At 61.2% G+C, this 25,633-nt stretch overlaps 1 protein-coding gene across 4 annotated transcripts in view; it reads left to right on the top strand.

Annotated features, from left to right (window-relative positions):
• Positions 1-25,633, top strand: part of BOP1 (BOP1 ribosomal biogenesis factor) — a 29,062-nt gene that overhangs the window by 1,782 nt on the left and 1,647 nt on the right. Inside the window, exons 2-9 of one of the 4 annotated variants that reach the window (XM_032256069.1) lie at positions 319-528; positions 13,389-13,469; positions 24,345-24,499; positions 24,575-24,692; positions 24,782-24,883; positions 24,970-25,182; positions 25,267-25,428; positions 25,498-25,578. In XM_032256069.1, coding sequence (XP_032111960.1) covers positions 319-528; positions 13,389-13,469; positions 24,345-24,499; positions 24,575-24,692; positions 24,782-24,883; positions 24,970-25,182; positions 25,267-25,428; positions 25,498-25,578 — 1,122 coding nt within the window. Of the gene's footprint in view, positions 1-318; positions 529-13,388; positions 13,470-17,299; positions 17,759-22,138; positions 22,385-24,344; positions 24,500-24,574; positions 24,693-24,781; positions 24,884-24,969; positions 25,183-25,266; positions 25,429-25,497; positions 25,579-25,633 lie in introns of those variants that run through there. The other 3 variants (XM_032256077.1, XM_032256080.1, XM_032256071.1) reach the window with 3 other exon arrangements.

The following is a 25,633-nucleotide window of genomic DNA, read 5'->3' as shown; positions in this document are numbered from 1 at the left end:
TATTGGTTTTGTGATGAGAACTGAGCTCCAAGAAGGGGAGATTGCCCTTGAAAAGCCCTCTCCCTATGAGGTGCTGGGAATTAAAATGTTGATGTCAAAGGCAGGAGGCTGTCTTGTCAATGGAGGTAGAAGATTAGGAAGGTTCAAGTTGGGTGGATGGTTTTGGTGGAAGTTGGTGATTGCAGGGGGCGTGGTCCTGGAGGCCGCGCCACAGAGCTGCTGGCCGGTGCATGGTGGGGTGTGGGGCAGTTCTCCCTGCAGTGTTCATCCCCCAATGCCTGGAGGGGCAGTCATCAACAACCCACTGTTTCCTTGTAGCCCCCTCTCCTCTGCACCTCTCCTCTCAGCCACGGTGCCGGCAGCGATTCTGGCCTCTCCGACAGTGAGGAGAGTATGTTCTCAGGTCTGGAAGATTCCGGCAGTGACAGCAGTGAGGATGATGATGAAGGCGATGAGAAGGGAAAGGATGGAGCTGGCAGTGACAAGGGCCCTGGTGGAATGGAGAAGACCACCGAGGAGCAGGTGCAGGTGGGTGAACTAGGAGCCCCTGATGTGGGCTCTCCCCCACATGCAGGTGGCCTTGGGCTTTCTGAGCTGCACTGCACTACTTTCTCCACTGTTCCTTGGAACCCCAAGGCCTGTGTCCCTCCCTTGCTGCACCTGGGGCACACTTGGGCTCTAGGACGCTGGTTCCATCCCCACTTGTGTGCCACCCTCGGGAACTCTGAGAATCCACATGCCCAGGCCCTTCCCCTCAGATGCCGCGCGGGTGACGCTCTCGGTGACAGGCTGGGTTTCCACGAGGTGTGGATTCCACTGCCTGGGATTGAGTGGCAGGACCCAGCCAAGGAGGGAGCTGTGCAGTGTGGGCAGGGCTCAAGCAGGCGGCATGGGGGCCCCAGCCAGGCCTGACCCCACAGGGCGTCAGGGGCCGGAGCAGCCCACGGGCAGAAGGTTAGACATCGTACGTGTTGCAGCTATGGTGGGGGAGGGTGCACCCACTCTTATTGAGAACAACGTGAAAACAGCGTAATTTAACTAAAACACACCATTATTCTTTTCCTTTTTTTTTTTTGAGACGGAGTTTCGCTCTTGTTACCCAGGCTGGAGTGCAATGGCGCGATCTCGGCTCACTGCAACCTCCGCCTCCTGGGTTCAGGCAATTCTCCTGCCTCAGCCTCCTGAGTAGCTGGGATTACAGGCACGCGCCACCATGCCCAGCTGATTTTTTGTATTTTTAGTAGAGACGGAGTTTCACTATGTTGACCAGGATGGTCTCGATCTCTTGACCTCGTGATCCACCCGCCTCAGCCTCCCAAAGTGCTGGGATTACAGGCGTGAGCCACCACACCTGGCCCTTTTTTTTTTTTTTTTTTTTTTTTGAGACAGGGTCTTGCTTTGTTGCACAGGCTGGAATGCAGTAGAGTGATCTTGGCTCACGGCAACCTCCGCCTCCTGGGTTCGAACTGTTCTTCTGCCTCAGCCTCCCGAGTAGCTGGGACTACAGGCACATGCCACCACACCAAGCCGATTTTTTTTTTTTATGTTTAGTAGAGACGGGGATTTCGCCATGTTGGCCAGGCTGGTCTTGAACTGCTGACCTCAGATGATCTGCCTGCCTTGTTCTCCCGAAGTGCTGGGATTACAGGTGTGAGCCACCACCCCAGCCCAGACCGGGTGAAACTCAATCTCAAAAAAAAAATGAAAACTGTTCTGGAAACGGTTTGTAAGGACTTGCTCTTCCAGTAGTTTCAGTGTCCTGGAAGTTATGGCCTTGGCTAGTGCAGAGGCTCCCGTGATAGAAACCCAGGAGTCATGTCTTGTTCAGTCTGTGTTAGCTGTGTTGGATTGGCTTGTTTACTGGGAAGAAAAGATTTAAAATCACATTTAATTCAGGCTTTCATTATAACACTAGTGTACGCAGAGAGAAAATGATGTGCTGTAAGGACAGTGGTTTATAAGATCACGGACAACTGTGTTACCCCTTCTTGTTAAGATTTTAGAATTATACAGTACCAGGCCAGGCACAGTGCCTCATGCCTGTAATCCCAGCAGCTCGAGAGGCCTAAGTGGGAGGATCACCTAAGCCCAGGAATCCAGGCTGCAGTGAGCTATGATTAAACCACTGCACTCCATTCTGGGCGACAGAGCAAGACTCTGTTTCAAAAAAAATCTATAAGATATAATATCCTGAAAAATAATTTAGATACGGCATCAGCACCATTCAGTAGGGTGGAAGCTCCTACTCAGGGTCCTCACTCCTAACAGTGAACATAGTTAGTGGTCTGATGTGCGTCTTTCTGGGTCTTCTGTCCCTTTTTAAAATTAAGGATTTACATGTTAATGATTTTCTTACTATTGAATTCTTTCTGCTGGGCGCAGTGGCTCACGCCTGTAATCCTAGCACTTTGGGAGGCTGAAGTGGGCAGATCACCTGAGGTCAGGAGTTCAAGACCAGCCTGGCTAACATGGTGAAACCACATCTCTACCAAAAATGCAAAAATTAGCCGGTATGGTGGTGCATGCTTGTAATCTCAGGTACTCAGGAGGCTGAGGCATGAGAATCATTTGAACCCTGGAGGCGGAGGTTGCGATTAGCTGAGATTGCGCCACTGCACTCCAGCCTGGGCGACAGAGTGAGACTGTCTCAAAAATGGAAAAAAATTTTTTTCACATAATAATGGATGCAAAGCTGGGTGTGGTGGCTCACGCCTGTAATCCCAGTTACTTGGGAGGCTGAGGCAAGAGAATTGCTTGAACCCAGGAGGCAGAGATTGCATTGAGTTGAGATTGTGCCACTGCACTCCAGCCTGGTGACAGAGCAAGACAATGCCTCAAAAAAAAGAAAAGAAAAAACAAAACAAAACATATGCAAGTACCTGAAAGGTACCAGAGGTGTCCTGTGGGGTCTGGGGAAGGTGCCGTCTTCTCGCTGCGGGCCTCCCGGCCTGGAGCTCCGGGTCCTCTGCGCTGCCAAGCGCGTGCCCGCCTGCCTGGAGCTCCGGGTCCTCTGCGCTGCCGAGCGCGTGCCCGCCGCCCGGCCTGGAGCTCCGGGTCCTCTGCGCTGCCGAGCGCGTGCCCACCTGCCTGGTGCCCTGCTCAGGTTTCTCTGACAATGTGACCGGCTGCCCCATGCAGGGCATTTCCAAAGCACCGCAGTCTCTGTGCTTCGTCATCCAGGAAGGCCTGACGCTGCATGGCAGGAGGGCTGGCGGGGGCGGTCCTCAGAGTTCCCCATGCCCTCCCTGCTGTGGCGCTTATGCGTATGCCTGTGTGTCCTGTGCTTTTGCTGAGGGGCACTCGGGTCCTGTTGGGGTGTTTCCGGTACTCAAGTGTGATTCTCATTACTGGGTTTAAATTATTCCAGGTCAGGAGAGTGAATTGATGAGGCGGGGGTGCTTTCACCTCCATAGTGGGAAGCCCTCCCATTTCCCCCCTTTTACCAGCCACTCGTCGGAAGCCACCCAAGCACCTCAGCCTGCTGAGGCCACTCCCTCCTGCCTCCATCCATCTGCAGCCCTCGTGGCGGGGGGAGTCCTTTCCTATTGTGCAGCCCCGGGCACGCTTCCTGTGTGAGCGTGACCACGTAAGGCCTCCCAGGGTGCCACCAAGATGGCCCTGTCATGCCCAGCTGGTGGCCTCGGGTTAGGCCTGTTTCTCTGTCCTGAAGGCAGTCCAGGGCTCCTTATTCCTGTAACTCTGTAACACGCCACTCGTGTCGCGGGTCCATGGGGTGGGGCCTCCCTCGCCCGCCACAGCCATCTGGAGGATTCTGCCTCCGTTGCTCCTGCCACTGGTTGTGGGTCCTCAACCCAAGAACCCTTCCGTTAAAGCGGCTTCTAGAATCAGTGCCCATCGGTTCTGGGAATTCACACAACAGTGACATAGCAGCTTCTCCTGCGCTGCTGCTAAGTGTCCTTGCTCTGCAGTAGGCACTCAGGATTCTGTGGTCCTGGCCACGGCCACAGGATTCTGTGATCCTGGCCACGGCCACTTGTGTGGTCTTGCAGGCAGTTCATGGGCCTAGGTGGGCTACTTGGTAAGTTTTTTGCTAGTTTCTCCTCTGCTGCGTGCTCCTGTCTGTCCCCCAACTCCCTCCTGTCACTGTTTCCTCCACATTAGTTGGCAAGACGTGGTCCCTGTGGCCTCTGCCTCATGCGTCTGAAAGACAACCTAGCCGCAGAGTCACATCCCGCTGGAACAGTGGTGGGAAGGAGATGGGCGTCAGGCAGCAGGCGTGTGTCCTGTCATGGACACATCAGGGACACACGAAGTCAGGCCGGGCAAGGTCCTCACTCCCCAGGCCACTCAGCCCTTGGTGAATATTCCTGGCCTAGTGTATGCTGTGACGAAGGTGGCTGTACGACCGACATGGGAGGGAGCTGGGGCTTTTGTCTCTGCCATCTTGGCAGTGATGTGGCTGATGGCTCACCTTCAGAGAGCCTCGTCCATAAATGTGATACCAAGTGTGTACCCCAGGGCAACCCAGACAGGCCCAGGGTACCTTGCCGAGCACCCCACAGTGGGAGGGCCTTGCAGCAGGGAGCTGGGTGACTGCTGGGAGTCAGCTGCTGGCGGCCCCTGTCTGGGTGGACCAAGGGTGGGCATGCACCTGGCTTTGGTGCCAGGCCACAGGCTTCCCTCTGGCTTTCTGCCCTCAGGCCTTTAGCGTTGCCATGGTCACAACTCTGCTTTCTTTCTTTCTTTTTTTTTTTAATCGAGATAGAGTCTCGCTCTGTCACCAGGCTGGAGTACAGTGGCACGATACCAGCTCACTGTAACCTCCGCCTCCCGGGTTCAAGTGGTTCTCCTGCCTCAGCTTCCCAAGTAGCTGGGACTGCAGGCTTGCACCACCGTGTCTGGCTAATTTTTGTATTTTAGTGGAGACGGGGTTTCACCATGTTGGCCAGGATGTTCTCGATCTGTTGACCTAGTGATCCACCTGCTTCAGACTCCCAAAGTGCTGGGATTACAGGCGTGAGCCACCACGCCTGGCACAACCCTGTTTTCTTTTTAAGGGCTGTGTGGAATTAGATGGCATTTATTGAAGAGGTAAAGGTGCACGTGGCATGGTGGGCACTTGAAGATGTTCAGGTGCCCCTGAGGGGCGTGCCAGGGAACGAGGTTCCCTTTCCCTCCTGGCTCCTGTCCCTGCATCCAGGCAGCTACTGTTTGCAATGCTGAAGTCTCCTTCCAGGGTGTTCTAGACACATGAAGTTTGTGTACGTGCACAGAGTTTTCTTAACAGAAAGGGCAGCCGTGCACTGTCTCAGGACGTTCTGTGAGGGAGGCCGTGGCTCTGGCGTGCACAGTGCTTGGTGCCTGCAGAGTGGCTGGCGGCTCGGTCTCACCAGCTCCAGCGGGTGGGCAGTTGCGGGCTTTTGCTCTTACGGTTCGTGTGGCAACAGCGTTGCGCTGTTTCTCACATGTGCACACCGTTCTTGGGATAAATTCCAATAAAATTTCTGGGTCAAAGGGCAAATGCCTTTTTTCTTTTTAAGACAGGGTCTCTGTCACTCAGGCCGGAGTGCAGTGGTGCGATCTTGGCTCACCAAAACCTGAACCTCCTGGGCTCAAGGGATTCTCATATCTCAGCTCCTGAGTAGCTGGGACTACAGGCACCTGTCACCATGCCCAGAGCTAATGTTTGTGTTTTTAATAGAGATGGCCAGGCTGGTCTCAAACTCCTGACCTCAGGTGATTGCCCACCTCAGCCTCCCAAAGTGCTGGGATGACAGGGTGAGCTGCCTTGCCCAGCTGCCAGTGCACTTAATTGTGAGGTGCTTCGAGAGAGGCGGTGATGCCCTGCGCTCCCGCGGCCGCCCCCGAGCTGCTTTCCCACCGTCGGTGCCCCTCATGGTGTTGCTTCTTCGTCTTCTCCTCGTTTAGTGGTGTTTTCCTTTTATAAGGATGAGGCTCACACAGCTGGGCTTAACTGAAAAAATGAAAAATAGAAAGAATGAGCCATAGGCCAGGCACAGTGGCTCATGCTTGTAATCCCAGCACTTTGGGAGGCTGAGGCAAGTGCCATATAGTGAGAGACCCGTTTTTACTGAAAATTAAAAAAACAAAATGAGCTGGGCTTGGCGGCGTGTGCCTGTGGTCCCAGTCCGGGAAGCCCTTCTGTCTTTTCCCTGTGGTGGGATTGTCTGTGCTCTCAGGGGCAGGGCCTGTGCCTGTCCCAGCTCCTCCCCTGACTGCTGGCACGAGGAGCTCAAGGGTGAAGGGGAAGCGGGTGCTCTGTGTCTGGGGATGAGGACAGGGACGGGCCCTGAGAAGATGGGGTGGGTGCTGTGCCACCCCTTCCCTCCCTGGGTATCTGGCTTGTCTGTGGCGGGGCCTGCAGCTGCTGCTAGTAGCTTGCTCGGGCCCAGTGGGTTTATTTGTGTGCCTGTGTGGTTTGGGGGCCGGCGTTCCTTCCCCACCCCTTGTGTCCCTGTTGCAGTGACCGCTCTTTCCTGGTCTGCCTGCTCTGGCCTGAGCTTGCTGGGCCAGCCTCACCCTGGCACCTACCCCATCTCCAGCCTCCCTGCCTTGGGCCTGGCAGTCCTGCCTTTTTTTTTTTTTTGAGACAGTTTTGCTGTTGTTGCTCGGGCTGGAGTGCAGTGGTGTGACCTCGACTCAGCACAACCTCTGCTTCTGTGGGTCAAGCGATTCTCCTGCCCCAGCCTCCAAGTGGCTGGGAGTACAAGTGTGTGCCAGCATGCCCAACTGATTTTCTGTATTTTTAGTAGAGGGTCTCTCCATGTTGGTCAGGCTGGTCCCGAACTCCCGACCCACCCGCCTCGGCCTCCCAAAGTGCTGGGATTACAGGCACGAGCCCATGCACCTGGCCTTTTTTTTTTTTTTTTTTTTTATGAGACGGAGTCTCACTCTGTCACCAGGCTGGAGTGCGGAGTGCAATGATGTGATCTTGGCGCACTACAACGTCCGCCTCCTGGGTGGTTCTCCTGCCTCAGCCTCCCGAGTAGCTGGGATTACAGGCAGGCACCACCATGCCCAGCTGATTTTTGTATTTTTAGTAGAGATGGGGTTTCACAATGTTGACCAGGCTGGTCTTGATCTCTTGACCTGGTGATCCGCCCGCCTCTGCCTCCCAGAATGTTGGGATTACAGGCGTGAGCCACTGCGCCCGGCTCGTCCTGCCTCTTAGTGGCGTTCTGTGCCACCTAGATGACCTGAGAAGAGTTCTGTCTCCTGGCCTGGTTCCCACTCCCTGAACCCTCTCCAGCCCCTGCCCTTCTAGCTGTTGACCGTGTCTGCAAGCCGCCCCACTGGAGGGGCGCCCGGGCTGTGTGCTCCCTGCCCCTGCAGCACCTTTGACGCTGGTGCTCCCGGCTTTCCACGGACCGGGTCGGCGAGGAAACTGCCTCCTGCTGGCCTGCCCCGTGCTCCCAGTGCCCTCCCCAGCAGCGCACAGCAGCATGTGCCATGGGCCTCGGGCTCACGGGAGCAACCACTGGTGGCAGTGCCTTCTCGTTATTGCTGGTGTTGAGTGGGTCTGTGGGCTTTCGGCCATTTTTTTTCCCTTCTGTGCTCTTTCAGATTCATTTTTTTCCCGAATTTTGTTTGGCTTTTTTTTTTATTTATTTATATATATATATAAATATATATATATATATATATATTTTTTTTTTTTTTTTTTTTGAGACAGAGTCTCCCTCTTTTGCCCATGCTGGAGTGCAGTGGTGCTTCTTGGCTCACTGCAACCTCAGCCTCCCAGGTATGAGCAATTCTCTTGCCTCAGCCTCCCAAGTAGCTTGGATTACAGGCATGTGGCACCACGCCTGGCTTAGTTTTTGTGTTTTTTTTTAGTAGAGAAAGGGTTTCACCGTTGTTGCCCGGGTTGGTCCCAAACTCCTGAGCTCAGGCAGTCCACCGCCTGGGCCTCCCAAAGTGCTAGGGGAGTGAGCCTCCGTGTCCGGCCTGCTTTGTCTTTTTATTTATGTGAGTTTTTTCTTTTTATTCTTTTGTGCAAAAGTTTCTGTTTTGTCAGTTTAATCTGCTTACCACAGTCAAGAACGTGAGAAAAGTTGATATTGTGACCCAAACCTGGAATCCCAGCACTTTGGGAGGCCAAAGCGGGCAGATTGCTTGAGGAGTTTGACACCAGCCTGACCAACATGGCGAAACCCCATGAGAATCGCCTGAGCCTGGGACGCGGAGGTTGCAGTGAGTCGAAATCACGTCACTGCACTCCAGCCGGGGTGACAGAGTGAGACTCCGTCTCGAAAGAAAAAAAAACAAACAAGAAAAGACCTAGTATTAAGTGATAGTTCCCAGATTTTTTATTTTTTAATTTTTTTGAGACAGAGTCTGTCTGTCGCCCAGGCTGGAGTGTAGTATAGCCTGATCGTGGCTCACTGCAATCTCCACCTCCTGGATTCAAGCGATTCTTCTGCCTCGGTCTCCCTCTGGGATCACAGGTGTGTGCCACCACGCCCAGCTAATTTTTTGTATTTTTAGTAGAGATGGGCTTTTGCCATGTTGGCCAGGTTGGTCTCAAACTCCTGACCTCAACTGATCCGCCTACCTCGGCCTCCCAAAGTGCCAAGATGACAGGTGTGAGCCACTGCGCCTGGCCTTCCTGGATGATTTGAGAGAGTTCTGCCTGTGCCAAGAGTTCAGACTGTTGGGCAGGGAGTCCGTCAGTCTGCATAGCTCCGGGAATGGCAGGCCACAGGGTGTGTTGCTGCAGCCCTGGGAAACCTGGCCCGGGCTGCCGTGTCGCTGTGGTTCTGGGGTCTAGGCGCTGTTGCTGTCTGGTGGAGAGTGGTCTGGAGCTGCACTCTCTGGGGTCTGGGAAGGGGTTGCCCAGATTCTCACCCGCTGGTTAGTGGGACCCACCTCGGGCGAACTTGTCTGGGTGTGGACCACAGAGCTGGGGATGGGACCAGGGGCCAGGGCTGGTGGCGAGTTCCCCTCTTGGCTCTGCTTGTGCCATGCTTTGGGTTCTCTTACAGACCACCTGCTCCAAGTTTCTTGGCCCCCATAGGGGAGTTAGGCAGCTGCTCTGCCCCCCGCCGTGGCGCTTTGCAGCATCAAACAGACATTTTATAGCATTCTGGATTTGAGGGGTCAGAGTTCAGACTGAAAGCAGTAGAGTCAGTGCACCCCTAGTATAGTGTCACACTGAGGGTTGGGGGAGTCTCAGGGTTCTGGTACATTCCACTTGAGGAAGAGTGACACTCAGCTCACATCTTGTGCTCTGTGACTTGGGTGAGGATCTCAGGTGAGCACAGCTGGGCCTCTTCTGCGTCCAGACCGTCCCTGACGGCCATGTTCACGAAGGGCACCCCTGTTCAGCTGTTCTCCCTCCCAGGGTTCAGGGCTGCAACGACACTGTCTCCTGTGCCAGGCAGAGCTACACGGCCCTAATGATCTCAGCCCACAATCCTGTGGTGTCAATGTGGGCTGCCTCCTGTGGGTGGGTAAAGCAGCCATAAGCCCACCTAGATTTGGGGCCGGTGGACAGTCTCCACCTCTTGATGGGACGAAAATCAAAGATTTGTGGCTGTGTTTTACAATGGCCACAGTCACCCTCACCCTTGCCAAATACTCTTCCCCCAAGGCTCTTCAAACTCATTCCACTGCCAGGGTCTCGTCTAAACCATGCCCAGCTGTGTGCAGTGGGGCACCAAGTCACAATGCTGTACAGTGGTCTCTGGTCTGTGGTGGTCCTAAGGTGGCTGGGCACCTGGCCATGGTGGTCTTGAGGCCCATGGTGGTCGTGACCTGTGGTGGTCGTGGCCTATGGTGGTCTTGAGGCCCATGGTGGTCGTGGTCTGTGGTGGTTGTGACCCATGGTGGTTGTGGCCCGTAATGGTCTTGGCCAGTGGTGGTTGTGGCCCGTGGTGGTCATGGCCTGTGGTGGTCGTGGGGGTCTGTGGTAGTCGTGGGGGTCTTATGGTCGTGACCGTGGTGGTCGTGGGGTTTGGTAGTCATGGCTGTGGTGGTCATGGGGTCTGTGGTGGGGCACACATGGCCAGTGGCTCATGCAGGGTTGGCCTTCATCCCTGGGAATGACCCTGCCATTCTTGGGCTCCTCCGAGTTACCTTCCTTTTCCCTGAGAAAAAAGCGATATTTTTGGCTTGTATTTTCCCTCGGCTTTTTAGTCCCTGCTGATGTGCTTTCTTTAAAACAAAATGTGGGTTTCCTAGGTACCGGTTTATGAGTCATTGCTGTCAGATGAGCCGTCCACACAGAGCTCTTGGATGCCAGCCCGTCTCTCTGCTGGGCACCCTGCAGCTCATGTGAGCAGGGCCTCGGGGAGCCTTGGCGACGCCGAGGTGCCAGGCGTGGGACCTCTGGTACAGCACTGGGTTCTCTTGGCCTCCGTGGCACCCCGCCAGCGACACTCTGGCTCCGGTCTCTGGGCAAGGTGGGATTGCTTCCCTGTTATTGGAGAGGGCTCCAGAAGAACCCTCCTGTGGGCAGACCCCATAGGGAAGGTAGCCTTGGGGGCAGAGTTTCCTTCCCACCGACCCAGGCCCTGGCAGTTCTGTCTTCTCTCCCAGGAGGTGAGGGCAAAGCCTTTGTCACGTGCCTGGTTGATGGCAGTGGGGCACGGCCTGGCTGGCCTGATGCTGGGCAGGGAGGCCCTGCTGTAGTCACAGTAGGGGCCAAGTGCTTGGACACCGTTTCTGGCTGGCTCAACCCACCCTGGGTTTCTTCCTTTGGTCCTCATGGTGACATTCTAGCCCTGGGGCCGGGCAGAGGCCACACACGGTTCAGGGACTGCAGCTGCCTTGCCTGGGCTCCAGCGGCACTGCCCTCTGCTGTACTGCCAAGTCCTGACACCATGTCCTCGCGCTTCCGCTCAGCGGCTCCCTGCCCACCCGCTGGTGCTTCAGTCCCACCTGCCGCTGCCCAGTGGCGCTTGCCCGCCCTCTCTCTACTTTTCCTTGATCTTCACATGACTCTTGGGCTCCGTCAGGCCCGGCCCCTCCTCGGGGATCCCTGCCTGTGGACCCTTCCCTCATGTCCCCCCACTGGCGGCGGAGGTCCTCAGTCAGGCTGTGCCGGGGCTCCTGCAGGTGGTGGTGGGGTCCTGGAGTATCTGGGCAGACTCCAGCATGGTCATCACGGGAGGAGTCCTGTCCCCCAGGAGTCCGGAGTGTGGCGTGGGTCTGTGTTCTGTTGTCTGTGTCGTTAGAGGCTTTTTTTTTCTTTGAGATGGAATCTTGCTCTGTCACCCAGGCTGGCATGCAGTGGCACAATCTCGGCTCACTGCAACCTCTGCCTCCCGGGTTCAAGTGATTCTCCTGCTTCAGCCTCCCGATTGGCTGGGATTACAGGTGCTCACCACCATACCCGGCTAATTTTTTTTTTTGTATTTTTAGTAGAGACGGGGGTTTTACCTTGTTAGCTAGGATGGTCTCAATCTCCTGACTTTGATCTGCCCGCTTTGGCCTCCCCAAAGTGTTGGGATTACAGGTGTGAGCCCTGTGCCCAGCCTCGTTAGGGTTTTAGTGGCCTTTTCTTCTGATTTTTAAATTTAATTTGTTTTTGAGACGAAGTTTTGCTCTTGTTGCCCAGGCTGGAGTGCAGTGGCTCAATCTCAGCTCACTGCAACCTCTGCCTCCCGGGTTCAAACAGTTCTCCTGCCTCAGTCTCTGGAGTAGCTGGGATTACAGGCACATGCCACCACGCCCGGCTAATTTTGTATTTTTAGTAGAGATGGGGTTTCTCCACGTTGGGCAGGCTGGTCTCAAACTCCTGACCCAGGTGATCCACCTGCCTTGGCCTCTCACAGAGGAGGGATTGCAGCCGTGAGCCACTGTGCTTGGCAAAAACCAAACCAAAACAAACAAACTATATATATATATATGTGTGTGTGTGTATTTCCAATGCCCCACAGCATCTGTCTTCAGAACCTGAAGGGGCCTTTCTGCCCTCACCGCCCCTGCCCGCACCGCCCCTGCTCGCACCTCTGGGCCCGGCTGGGTGCTGCCGCCCCCTGGTGGACTCAGTGTGCCCTGCAGCTATCCCATGGGGTTGCTGTGCCCCTCTGAAGGGCACCTCTGAAGGGCACCTCTGTCCCTTGCCCAGGGCCTGCCTGTGCTGTGGCCTGTCCGTGTCTAGCACAGGGGCCACGGGGCACAGAGCTCTGGGGGACAAGTCTGTCGTCACCTGCCGGGACCCTGGGACTGGCCCATGAGCAGCACTGAGGCTGGGACTCCCTGGGTGCTTCAGCCGGGGCCACTGTGGAGACCCGTGCAGCAGAGGCTGGGCGGGGGCAGCTGACCACAGCTGGGCGTGGAACTGTCCTCGTGCAGGTCTGGGGCTTGGGGCCGGGGTTGGCGTGTCTGCTGTGGCTGTGGGGGCTTGTGTGCCCTGGGCAGGGGCAAGAGCTCAGTGTCACTGGGTGCCCCAGGCCACTGTCAGCCGTGGTGGGAGATGTGGAAACTGAATCCTTCCTTGTTCCTGGCCTGGAAAAAAACTTAGTCTCCCATCTCTCTTTATATTGAAGGGAAAAACAGGCAGAGGAGGAGCTTGGCTGCACAGGCCTTTGGCTCCGGCCTGGGCAGGAGGGAAGAGGGGCTCAGGGCGGGGGTGGGGCACGCCCACCCTCACTCTGGGGTTCCTGCGCCCGAGTGCTTTACTGCCCCCAAGGGTGAGAGGTGGCCTGTTTTCCCCATCAGTCCTGGTTCCGCCAGTAAACCCGATCTGGTTGGAGCCATCCTCACCTCCCCAGTCGAGGGCAGAATCTGTTTTCCAGGTTGGGATGTGAATTCTCAGTGGCGCCCACTCTGTGACCTGGTGGGATGGGGTTGGCCTGGGCTGTGGACATGGGGAGTGGGAGAATGCGGGGGGCTGCAGGCATTCTGAGTGTGTGGGTGCCTCTCTGGGCCTTCTGCTGGCTGGACCGGGCTGGATGTGGCCCCAGGACAATGTGTGCCCCGGCCCCTTCAAGAGCATTGCACCCGGTGATGCCGCTGTGATGCCTGTGTCTGCTCCTACCCCCACCATGTTGCCCCTGGTCCCAGGCGGGGCTTGGCAGGAGTCCTGGGTGGGGCCTTTGGGAGGAATCCTGCAACTTTGACATGTATGGGTGGTTGGTGGTGGGTGGGGGGTGGCCTTAGTTCTCGGCTGGAGACTTTGCTTTTGACTGCCCCAGTGGCCCTGTGTCCAGCCTGACACCCATGTCAGCCCAGCCTTGCAGAGGACAGGGCCGTGGGCAGGACCTGTGGTGCCGGGTACCAGCCACAGCCCCCAGAGGCTCCCTTTGAGCTGGATGTCCTTGGCCTTGTGCTGTGGCCTGGGCCAGGCTGGAGCTGCTCAGTGTCTTGGGGGTGGTGGGGTGCTTGGGTCTGGGGTCTGTCTACCCAGGGTCAAAGGGCATCTTCCATTCCCTGAGGTAACCACTCTCCCCCTCTCTCTGCAGGCTGACCCCGCTTGCCCCAGGACGGAGATGGCGAGTGTCCCGACCGCAGATGAGTATGCCGAGGACAGCTCTGATGAGGAGGTGGGCCGGGGCTTCTTTCCCGCTGGCAGGGTGGGGCAGCTTCTATTGTAGCCCAGCAGGTGCGGGGCCTCGGGGCCAGTGTTGCCCTGGGTGTGCTGGGGCCTACCCACAGGTGGGCCACATTGGCAGGGGCAGAGGCGTCTTGGCGGCAGTGAGAATGCTGAGGCCTGAGTGGGCGTCCTGGCTCGGGGTCCTGCTCCCTGTCTGGAAGAGCAATTTCGGGGTCTGGGACACATGACTACAGTGTTTGTGTGTCATCATCACCTGCGAAAGGAAAGGAGCTGGGTGTGGCTCCGTGCCCCGTGTCGGTCCTGGCCTGTGGACAGGCCCCGGGGCTCCTGTGGCATCTGCAGGGTGGCTGTGGGCTCCCTGGGGGCAGCATGCATGGTCTGGGTGGGGGCGATGGGCATGGGTGGCGCCCCGGTCGTGCCTGCTGTAGGGTGGGCCACAGGTTGGCCTCTGGCAGGACAGAGCTGGGCCACCTCCCGGTGTTCTGGGCAGCTGTGACCCTTCCCTTCCCCTGGAGTTCCCCCCACCCCCTGTGGTGGCTGACATAGGCTGGGGCTATAGCCTTTGGGCCTCTGAGTCCCAGGAGCACCTCTCAGGAGGGGCAGGAGGCTGGCTGTTTCTTGTTAGGAGTTTGCTGCTGGGCTGGCTCCGCAGGCGTGGAGAGGCTGGGACGGGCTGTGTCCAGGAGCAGATTTGGCTTCGTGAGGGCTGCCCTCATTTGGGAGGGGCTGGATGCTCTGAGGAGCTCTGGGGTCAGAGGCACTGCCCGCCTGTACCCTCCTCAGTGTGGCCTGACCCCAGGCAGGGCTGTGGTCCCAGTGGAGTACCTGGGTGTGAGGTGGAGTCCCCTTTGGGCCCTGGGGGGCTGTAGGCGAAGGAGGAGGCTTTGGCATAGGGCCTTCCCAAAGGAGCTCTTCCTGCCTGCTTGTCAGGGGCTATCCCCGGGGACCTTGGGGAGACACGCGTCCCCCCCACCCAGGTTCCTCCCCCATCCTTCGGCTCTCTTGGCTGTGGCTGCAGGAGTCTTGGCTGCCCGCCCGATCCGGTCTCTGCTGCGCATTCAGAGAACAGAGACAAAACAAAATAAATTGGTTTCCTGGCCGGAGCAGCGGGCTCACTCAGAGAGGGGGGCCACGCCGTGCGCTCTCTGCCTGTCTCCCCTCCCCCTCCCAGGGGCTCTGGCTGTCGGCAGCCACATCCTGTCGGCTACTTTTTTATATTTGGTATTTGGAGAAATCGATGATGCTTGTAAATGGAGTGCGGAGGCCGGGGGAGGGGCCTCGGCAGGGCCTGCGTCCCCTGCTGCCCGGGGTGCCTCGCCGGGGCCGTGTGGTGCCACTGCTGCCTGCCGGGTGGGCAGCCCCCTGCCGTGCCGGGAGGAAGCCGGCCAGGGCTGTGGGGGCTGCTTCCTCCGGTGATGACTATCCCATATGCTGGTCTGAGTGACAGCGAGGGAGCCGGGATGCCGCCGGGGCTCCCGCCAGCACAGCCGGCCAGCGGCTCGAGGGGGCGGCAGAGCTCAGCTTTCAGGAGCCAGGCCAGGCCGGTGCAGATGCCTCCCTTCCAGAGAAGGCCTCCATTCCCTTGGAGCAGAGTGGGGTGGCCCTAGGGGAGTGATGTGGGGCCACGGTGGGCAGGGAGGAGGCTTGGGAGGTAGGAGGTGCTGAGCCTGCCGTGCTCCGAGGAGACAGTGGGGTGAAGAGAGCAGGGCCCGTTGGGTAGCCCCGTGTCCTTGGAGGTGGCCGTGGCACCAGGACTCTGGTCTTCCTTGGCACTGGGCAGAGCTGGCTGGGAGAGGTCCCTGGGCCAACCTCACTGCCGGGGCCCTTCAGGGCTGGCAGCAGGGCAGGGAGGGTGCTGCTGGGGTGCGGATCCTGCGAGTGGCCATCTCGACTGGGGATCACGGGTAGCGGTGGCTGCGGTGCTGAGAGGGCCGGGCCACGCTCCTGCTGGTGGGAGGTTCCTCCTTGCCACCCCTGTCCACTTGCCTCCCCTTCTCCTTGACCACTTCTCTGCCCTTCCTGGGTCTGGACCCAGGCCTGGACCGGGATGACACTGGGGCTTCTGGGCCTGTCACTGTCAGGGACCCCCTGACAGACGCTGACTTTGGAAGACCTGAGCAGCCCCTCACGGCTCCTTGTTCCCTTCCCCCAGATGTGCAGGCAGCAGCCAGCAGGCGGAGGGAGGCGGGCGGAGCCCCTGGAGGAGGCGCTGGGCCTGGCTGGGGTCCTGCCGCCGGCAGTGGGGGGCCCCCAGGAGCCGGCTGAGCCTCAGGCTGCCCCGCCCCCGCATGGCCACCTCACCCCTCTCCCACCGCGCCTGGAGCTTCACAGACGTGATCTCATCCAGCTGCTGGGACCCCCGGGGAGGTGGGCCGGGGTGGAGGGGCGGGGCGAGGGGGCTGCTCAGCCTTTGCAGAAGCAGCCACTCCGATTTGATTTGAGCGTGTGGGAGAAACTGAGGCTGGGCAGCTGTCAGGCAGAGGATGCAGCCACCCCCCGCCGCCTGCCCAGCAGCCTGCGGCCATGTTTGTCGGGAAAGTGTGGCAGGCAGGGGTCAGGGTGGCCGTGAACTCTGGCCGGAGGAGCCGCCCTCTGCTATCCCTTTCCCGTTCCCCGGGTACGGGGCTGGGGCCATCCCTTGCAAGGCCCCCTGGGGCCCTTGACCCTGCCTGGGTTGAGTCAGTTCCCACAGGGATGCAACCTGGCCTGCCAGCATCCAGAACCCGTGGTCCCCTCTGCTCTCTCGCCAAGTGCCGTTAATGGCCTCTCCCAGCTACTGAACCGGCAGCTGCCTTCAGCGCTGGCGGCCTCCCGCTCCTCCGGCCGCCCCCGCCCCCGCCCCTCTTCCTGGCCCCGCGCGCACTCAGGCTTGCGTCGCTGCTGGCAGCGCGGCCTCGGCTCAGGTTTCCCAGCAAGCAAACGGCCCTCCTCACGCTGCTTGCGGAGGGCGCCCGGGCCTGCAGACCGCCCTGATCTCCCTGGCGGCCATCCACCCCGAGGCCGCCTGTATGCCTCTCTCCAAGGGGGCTGCTGGCTGGGCTGGGGCTGGCCCTCGGGGCTGGTCCCTTCCCACTGAGGAGGGGCATGGGCGCGTCCTGCTGGCCTGGCTGTGGGTGGGTGTGTGTGGCGTGACTGCTGCTGCCCCTTGGCCAGAGAGGCCCTCCTAGGCCTGGCCTGCCGCACTGTTTTCTTGTTTGGGAGAGTCCCCTGGGCTCAGTGAGGAGGGGCGGGGGGAAGCCAGGGCCCTCATGGGGGCACCCTGGGCTCACAGATGAAGCCAGGCCGGGCAGTGGCTGGCAGGTGGGCGTGGCCTCATCAGAGCCTTGGCCCCTTGCTTGTGTGCTGCAAAGGTGGTGGAGGCCCTGGCCTGCTGTCCCCACTTGGGGCCAGGCTCCTTGGCGGCAGAAACCCAGGTGGGGGGGTGGGCATGCTCCACGGGGCTCTTGAGCAGAGGCTTTGCCCTGGGGCCGGCAGAGCAGCCCGTGAAGCTGAGCTGGGGAAGCAAGGCCTGCCGGGCGGGTGCTGGGGCTGCAGGCTCTGGGCCTTCCGGGGAGGCCGGCTGCAGAGGGCTGGGTCTGGGTTTGTGTCCTAAGGCCAGGGTGGTTCCGCCGGGGATGGGAGTCACAGGTGCGTGTGTGTATGGCTTGGGACTGAGGGGAAAGTTTCCGTGTTGAGATTTTGGAGGTGTCTGGAGTTGGGGGCTGAGTGGGTTAGGGTTCTGGAGCCCTGTCCCCACCCACTAGAAGCTGCACTGAGTCATGGGCTCAGAGCAGGCAGAGAAGGGGAGCACAGGTGTGAGGGGCCACGCCCCAATCCCAGCATCCTGCAGGAGTTTCTGGGAGGCCCTGCTTATGAGCCGCCAGGCATTGGGGTGCTCTGCAGGGGTCGGACAGCCATTGTCCCTGGGCCAGCCCCACCAGAGACTGAGGCAGGCCAGGGTCTGCAGGAACCTCTGGACCAGTAGTTCCCTCTCTCCAGCCTGCAGACCCCAAGGGGCTGACGTGCTGCCCTCCCCGCTGTGGAGGTGCAGGGAGGAGGCTGAGCTGTGGGTGCAAAGCCTCTGGAAGGGCAGATGCATGGACGTGAGCAGTGCTGGAGGTGAGGGGGTCTGGGCTGCTGGCTCCTCCTGCCTGGGCCCCCACCTTGGGCTAGGGTCTGCTCAACCGGTTTGGACTTTGGGGAGGAAGCCAAGCAGGACCTGGCTTTCTCTCTCCCCTTTGGCCTGGGCTCCAGGGCCCAGCAACCCACTGGAACCTTCAGTAGGGTGAGATGCAGCAGGTGAGCCTCCTGCCCTGGCCGTGCCCTGAGTACATTGACAGATACAGCCCTGAGGAAGAGGAGGAGGAGGAGGAGGAGGCCTCGCGTCGCACAGGAAGGCTGTGTGGCGCTCCGAGACAGGCGGGCGTTGCGTGCAGGGGAGCGGCGAGAACGCTGAACACTACCCGCATTGTAATCGGAGAGGGGCCGGGGAAGAGAGAGACGGAGTGAGGGCGGCTGACCCCACGCTCCCCGGGGACAGGTGGGAGAGGCGGAACGAGGAGAGAGTGAAGGATTCCAGAGGTGGGCCGGCTTCCTCTCTCGCAGACAGACACGGGAGGAGGCGGGCAGCGGGCCAGCCCCATACCTGCAGTTCCAATCTGTGGTCCTGACAGCTGCAGCCACTTTGGGGAGGGGGAGGGAAGGGGGCTCATCGAGAGCGGAAAAATCCCAGCCGACACATCAGCCAGTTTCGGCCTGTGTCCGGTGCAGTCTGGGCTGGGGGCCTGTCCGTGGGGCTGGGCGGCCCCCAGGAGAGCAGTGACGCTGGGTCTGCGTGTGCCCCCGGCTGGCCCGGGTCTCGTGCGGGGCCTGACCCGGAGGGGTCACATGTGTTTCCTGGCGCCCGCAGGTGCTGTGCAGGGCGGGGCGGCTGGCGGTGGGCGCAGGCGGCCGGTGATGAATCATGTGTGCCGCCAGCAGCTCGTTCCCCAGGCCGGGGACAGGAGCTGACAGCTGAGGCCCAGCAGAGCATTTCCAGCCCAGCTCGGCTCACAGGGTGCGGGCTGGGCCCCCTTCCGTCCCAGCTGCCTCTGAGGGGCACAGGCAGAGGGAGCCCTGGGTCTCTGTGGAGGTGAGGCCAGCACTCCGGGAAGGGAGCCAGGGGCTGTGGTGGGCAGGGAGCACCTGCCACTCCTCTGCCCGGCGGCTGTGAGCCGAGAGGGGATTGGGGTGGGCCGCCGCAGGCCTGGGGGTCAGCCCACACCACCCCCGGTCTGGTTTGAATTTCTGGAGCAGCGGAGGGTGACGGAGTGTTCCTCCCCCACCCCTCCCCTCTTGCTGGCTGGCGGGCCAGGCCCTCGGCCGCTGCTACCGGTGCAGCTCAGGGAGCGGCTGGGCTGGCTGCCCGGGCCTGAGGCTGGCCAAGCTGCAGCCGCGGTCGGAGTCAGGCCTGCTGCAGAGGGCTTGGCTGTGAGTGCGGCACCCCAACCAGCGGGGCCCTGGGGATCCTTTTAGCTCTGAGTCCTCTGGGTCAATTGGCCCTTTCTTCTGGCCTCGTTAGACACCCCAAATTCTGGCCCCAATCCTGGGGACTCTGACCTCCCTTTCCCTTGCAGTCCCTTGTGACCCTGCCCAGACCCCCCAGCTCGGCCGGTACCTTCCCACTGCTCCAGTCTGCCCTCCGGCATTGCCGCTCCGAGCTTGATGCTGGCATCCCTCCGGCACTGGGCTCTGGCCATGGGGTGCCCATTGGTGCCGGCAGCCCCTGGTGTCCCTGCCCTGGGGGCTCAGTATCTTCCAGGTGCCCGCTCCTCAGGTTTGTCCCTGACGCTGACTGGCCACTGAGGTGGGGGTTCATGTGGAGGTTTGCAACCCCCACCAGGCCCAGGTCTGGAAATGGGAGGCCTGGAGGTGAAGGGCATGTGGGTCGCAGACCCTCCCTACAGAACTACACCCAGTGCCCGTGGAGGAAGGGCTGGCGTAGGGGCCGTGGGCCTTCGGGTGCTGTGCAGAGTGCCCGGCGGGCCTTGCTCCTGGGTCCACCCCACTCCTCACTCACTGGCGCCTTAGTGCCTGGGAGGGTGTTGGGTGGGGGTGTGAGGAAAGCACCCGGAAAGGGGAGGGACGGGGTGCCTTAGCCCCTAGCTGCACCCCCATGTCCCCTGGGGCCTGGCTTCCCGGCGGGCGGGGGCTTCTGCGGTGACTGAGCTTGTCCTCTCCTCCCCTCCCTCTGGCCAGCTGTGGGCTCCTGCAGGATTAGGGAAAGGAAATTTGGGGTTGGGTTTCTCTCTGAACGAAACCTGCCGTTGTGACTTTTTATCCTGTTATATTTCTATCAGATTGGACACAGCCCCCCTCTAGCCCTTAATGGCTCTGGCTTTGAGAATTTCCTCCAAAATTACACCACTGCTTCCTGCTCCGTGGTTCCCTGGAGCCTGTCTTTGCAGAGGAGGGGCAGTCCTGGCCCAGCCCTGCGCCGATGCCCACGTGGGCCACAGCACCTGGTCTCCCCTCCGGGGGCGCATCCGTGCCTGTGCTGAGGAGGGAACTGGGACCGGCGCTGCCCCAACGCCCGCATCTGGCACTGTCAGCCATTGTCCACCCAGCCAGAAGTCAGGCTGTGGCCTGGCAGGGCTGGGGGGAGCACCGCCCACCTTTCTTCTCTTTGTGCCCACTGAGCTCACACCACTAAATGGTAATTGTCACCTGCAGGGTTTTAATGACTGGCCAGCTGTGTGCAGACCGCTGTTGGGGCAAAACCCACCTCCTGTGGTGGGCGGGGTCTTCAGGGAGCCGGCTGGGTGGCGCCCGGTGGTGGGAGGAGGGTGGCCAGGGGGTCTTCATTCCCATGTGGGCAGTGGAGGGTCCAAGTGGCCCTGGTGCAGACGGAGAAGACGTCCCTCCAGGCCAGGCTGGTGGAGGCAGGGCACCCACCCCCTCTGCCGGGCAGCACAGCTTGCTCCACTCCTTGTGGCCACTCCTTGGCACTCCGAGGCCAGATGTGGCACCCTCCTCATTCTTCTGTCCCCTGGGTGCCTGGCAGGCCCCAGAGTGGGGCACCCCTGCCCTGCTGCTGCCCCCGTCCCTGCCTTGTGGCAGGGGCCCTGTCCTTCCTCACCCTCCTACCTTCTGCCACACAGCTCCTCCCCAACCCTCTCCCCCGGCATGGATCCCTCGTTCCCCACCCCACAGCTTTCCGATAGAGGCCTCTGTGGGAGAGCTAAGCCTGTCCTCACCGCCTCAGCCCAGGGAGGGATGGCCCTGAACCCTGGAAAGTGAGGGCTTCCCAGGGAGCCCAAGGAGGATGGGACCACCAGGGGTGGGAATGGAGGCTCGGGCTAGGGGTGCATTCTGGAACTTTCAAGCGGACAGTTGGTCTCCATATTTGGAAGATACTGTTTTGTTTTTAATTATACAAAAATTTTCAGACTTTATATTATCATATCAAAAACACAAGATGCCCACACACAGTGGCCAGAAGAAAACCCAGGCCCGAAGCCAGCGCAGAAAGTTCCAGTGGGCCCGGGCAGGTTGCTGGGGCCAGCACAGAGTCCCGCTGCCGGTGCCTGTCTGTACGTCCGTCTGTCCTTCGGCCCCGCTCACAGCCAGGGCAGGGCTGGCCTCGGGGGCGTGCTCACGGCGGACCTTGCCCAGCTCAGGTCCAAGGTGGGACTGTCTGTGGTCGCCCAGGGCGTCCACCTCCCCCAGTAGCGTCTGCCTCCTGGCTGCTGCCGGCCACCTCCTAACTGCGAATCGCTGTCTTTCTGTCGCGGTCCTTGCTCTGCAGAGGGGAGGGAGGAGTGTCAGGGCCCGGCAGAACCCAGCGCCAGTCTGCGCCTCTCTGGCCTCCCTGCTGGGTGCAGTCTCAGGTGGCCAGCGCTGAGGCACCTCCTTCTCAGCTCTCCCCAGCTTCCCCCAAGCATTTTGGGGAGGGGAGCACACTGCTGCACAGCCGAAATTGTAAAATTAAATTTCCCAGATGTTCAGGCCCCAGGAGCTCGCGCGTGCTGTCTGGAGAGGAAATGGGGATTGGGAAAAGCCGTGCCGTATTTTCTCCCTGCTCACCCTGCTTTTCCGGTGCCACCAAGCACAGCAGGAGCTGTAAATCACAGCTGGCCAGCGTCTCCTGCAGGGGCCCTCACCTCCCCGACCCCCACATCTCCTGCCAGTCTCTGCCTTCATGTCCCATGGTCCATGTCTCCGCCAGCCCTACAGGACCTGGTGTCTTGCTGTGCAGCCCGGGCGGGGAGTGGACAGCAGGTGCCCAAGATGGCCTAGGCTGCTGGTGGGCCACAGGGGCTGCGAAGATCCTGGGGTCCCAACTCTCTTGCTGCCCCTTGCCAGGGGCAGGTGGGTGGGCTTGAAGCAGCATCTTATGAACTCGGCTATTTTCACTCCACCTTTTCAACTTGCTGGATCGGCAGCTTGCAGCGGCCTGGTCCAGCGCCCCAGCTTCCCCGCACTGGGTAGGGCCCCCTCTGGCCTTCCCTAGCTCTTGCCCCTCATGCAGCTCCCTGGGAGGGACTCCACACTCCACTGGGAGCTGGGTGTCCTAGGGACTCCTGGAGAGGAGGAGCCCAAGGAGAAGGCCCAGCCCCCACCAGGCCTGTGTTACAGGTGTGCCTGCCTGTGCCCTGCTGGGAAGCCCTGCCTGCGTGGCCTCGCCTCCTCTGCCTGGCAGGTGTGGCCTGAGGGATGCACTGGAGGCCCCCTCGGTGCCCCCCGGCCCGTGCTCACCAACTTTCTCTGGTTGCTGAGGCAGAAGGTGCAGATCTGTTTGGGCTGGGCGTTCTCGCCGTCACGCGCGGGAGGCGGCGGTGGCGGTGGCGGGGGGCTGCCCGCGCGCGCCGCGTGGAAGAAGGCCGGACCCGAGTGGCACGGCTGTCCGTCTCCGCAGGCCTCGCCCGCCAGCAGCACGTTGCCCAGGTGCGAGATGTAGCTGGAAGCCAGGCGCAGCGTCTCGATCTTCGAGAGCTTGCGGTCGGCGGGCTCGGTGGGGATCAGCGTGCGCAGCGCCGTGAAGGCCGTGTTCACGCTGTTGGTGCGGTCCCGCTCGCGCGCGTTTGCCGTGTGCCGCTGCCGGGGCTCACGGCCTGGCCGGCCCCCTGGACCCCCGCCCCCGGCTCGCCGGCCCCCAGACCTCCGCCGGGCGCCCTGGAGGCCGCAGCGCGCCGCGTGCACGCGACAGGGTTTCTCGTCGGAGCCCGAGCTCTCGCTGCCGCGGTCCTCATCCTCCGACAGCGGGCTCACCTCGGGGTACAGGTAGCGGCCCGGCGGTGCCGGGCGCAGCGTAGCGAAGGACATGGGGCCAGCGGGGGCGCGGCGTCAGCTCCGTCGCACGCTGCTCATGCCGCCTCCTGCGGCCGCCGCGGGCCTCGCGGGCCACCCGGGGCCGAGGCAAGGCACCAAGGCAAGGCGCGGGGTCTCGACTGCGCCCCGCGGTGGCAGCTGCCGGGCGCCGCGCGCACATGTGCGTCCCGGGCTGGAGTGGGGCCCCGAGCCGCGCCTTTATAGCGGCGTCCCGGCCCCGCCCCCGTGCACGCCCCGCCCCTCCTGGCCCGGAGGCTCCTCGAGCTGCCCGAGTCCCTGGGCCTTCTGTGGCCACGCTTGCGGGGGCGGGGTGCGGGTCTTTGGAGCATCGTCCTGTCTCTGGGGATGCGGAGGAAGCGGGAGGCCTCTAGGCCACAGTTACTCAGGGCCCCAAGACTGCAGTGCCCCCCCCCTCCGCAGGAGAGGGGAAGGAGGTCAGCGGGACCCACCACCCCACTTTCTCCTGTGGCACAACCGTGTTAACCCAGCCGCCCTGGCCCTGCTGCCTGACCGCACCCTGTCTGTCTCTGACTCCATGTGCGCCAGGTCCTGCCTGTGCCAGGCCGTGTGTGCAGGGGGCGGGCACAGCCGAGCATTCAAGGGCCTAGAGCTCAGTCCCTGCCTATCTGTCCTGCACCTGCTCCTCCAGGCTTGGCACAGACTGTGCCTCCTGAGAGGCCCTGACCAGGTCCCCAGTTCCTGTGCTGTGTGGACCCCTCTCCTCGTGGGTCTAACCCACCTTTCTCCTGTTCCTCTCCAGGGCCATGAGGCCCCTCAGGAGACATACACATACCCCCATTCTCCAGTTTGGGGATGGCCCCCTTTTCCCATGGGGAGGAGAGGGAAGGCAGGAGTGTGGGGAGGTGCTGGGGGTGGCCCTCTGGGGAGGGGCAGGGCCCAAGGGGGTCCCTCCTATGGCAGGGGGGGCGGCAGGCTCCCAGCTGTGCTCTGTCTTGCCTGGGCCCCTCCCCGTGGCTACCGTTGCAGGAAGCAGCCGCCTGGGCAGCAGTCCCCAGGCTGGAAAGAGCGAGGGTGGCGGCTGGCAGGGGCTGCAACCAGGAATGTGCATCCAGGAACGTGGCTGTTCTGCCTGGGGAGGGGCCGGGGGCAGACAGCGGGGTGCTCCCACGGAGAGGCCTTGGCTTCTGTCTCTCTGCGGAGTGGGTCAGTTGGGGTCTTCCCTGCGTCCCTGTCTTGCAGCTGCCCACTTCTGCCTAAGGCCCCTGCCAGGGGAGGGAGCCCGAGGGTGATGAGGTCATCCCTGTCTGTGGCTGCCCAGAGCCCTGGCCAAGGAATCCAACGAGGGGGGAGCTCTGGGGTTGGCACCACTTCAGTGGAAAATGTGAAGGTGCAGCTCCGGCGCCTCCAAGGGCGGGGGTGGGGGCAGCGTGGCCACCGTGCCACGTCAGACCCCAGGGCTGGGGAAAGGGCGTATGTCGGGGCCAGTGACCTCAGGGCCCTTGAGGCTGGGCCTGCACTCACTCCGCAACCTCCTCACCTGCTCCCCTGGGCGACCCGATGCCTCGATGGGCCTTGTAGGGTCAAATGCTGACATGGTGGCACCCGCTGGCTGCAGGACATCCGGAACACGGTGGGCAACGTGCCCCTGGAGTGGTATGACGACTTCCCCCACGTGGGCTATGACCTGGATGGCAGGTGCATCTACAAGCCCCTGAGGACCCAGGATGAGCTGGATCAGTTCCTGGACAAGATGGACAACCCTGACTACTGGTGAGGGCCGGTGGGGCAGGGCCGTCGGCCGGGGTGGGCCTGGGGTGTGGGGCAGGTCTGACTGGCAGCCTCCAGGCGCACCGTGCAGGACCCAATGACAGGGCGGGACCTGAGGCTGACCGACGAGCAGGTGGCGCTGGTGCGGCGGCTGCAGAGCGGCCAGTTTGGGGACACAGGCTTCGACCCCTATGAGGTAGGTGGCAGTGGCTGGCCCTGGGGGGTTCTGAAGGCACCGTCAGGGGCTCTGCCACCCGGGCCCACGTGCCCACGTCTGTTCCCCAGCCGGCTGTCGATTTCTTCAGTGGGGACATCATGATCCATCCGGTGACCAACCGCCCAGCCGACAAGCGCAGCTTCATCCCCTCCCTGGTGGAGAAGGAGAAGGTGCGGCTGCCCCGTGCCCCTGGGGCTGGGGCTGGGCCTGGGCTGCCCACCCTGTGTTGTCTGTCCTGACCCGGCTGTCTGTGCAGGTCTCTCGCATGGTGCACGCCATTAAGATGGGCTGGATCCAGCCTCGCCGGCCCCGAGACCCCACCCCCAGCTTCTATGACCTGTGGGCTCAGGAGGACCCCAATGCCGTGCTGGGGCGTCACAAGATGCACGTGCCTGCACCCAAGTTGGCCTTGCCTGGCCATGCGGAGTCGTATAACCCACCCCCCGAATACCTGCTTGGCGAGGAGGAGGTGGGCCTGCGTTGGCGGGGGTCTGGGCCCTGCCCCGATGCTGCCCCCCGACCCCCCTCACCCGAGTCCCCCCGGCCTCCACAGCGTGCAGTGTGGGAACAGCAGGAGCCCAGCGAGAGGAAGCTGAGCTTTTTGCCGCGCAAGTTCCCGAGCCTGCGGGCCGTGCCTGCCTACGGACGCTTCATCCAGGAACGCTTTGAGCGCTGCCTCGACCTGTACCTGTGCCCTCGGCAGCGCAAGATGAGGGTGTGTGGGGGCGGCACGCCTGGGGGGCAGCACGTGGGGCAAGGCTGACTTGGCGCTCTCCTGCCCCAGGTGAACGTAGACCCCGAGGACCTCATCCCCAAGCTGCCTCGGCCGAGGGACCTGCAGCCCTTCCCCACGTGCCAGGCCCTGGTAAGTGGAGACTAGGGGGCTGGGGTTGTGCCCTCCGTGCCTGGCTCCTCACCTG

The sequence above is a fragment of the Sapajus apella genome, unplaced genomic scaffold (assembly GCF_009761245.1).
Source record: "Sapajus apella isolate SASKATOON/1434 unplaced genomic scaffold, GSC_monkey_1.0 scaffold3, whole genome shotgun sequence".
Taxonomy (NCBI): Eukaryota; Metazoa; Chordata; class Mammalia; order Primates; family Cebidae; genus Sapajus; species Sapajus apella.
The sequence above is the reverse complement of the archived record's forward strand: the minus strand, read 5'-3'. Positions and strand labels throughout refer to the sequence as shown.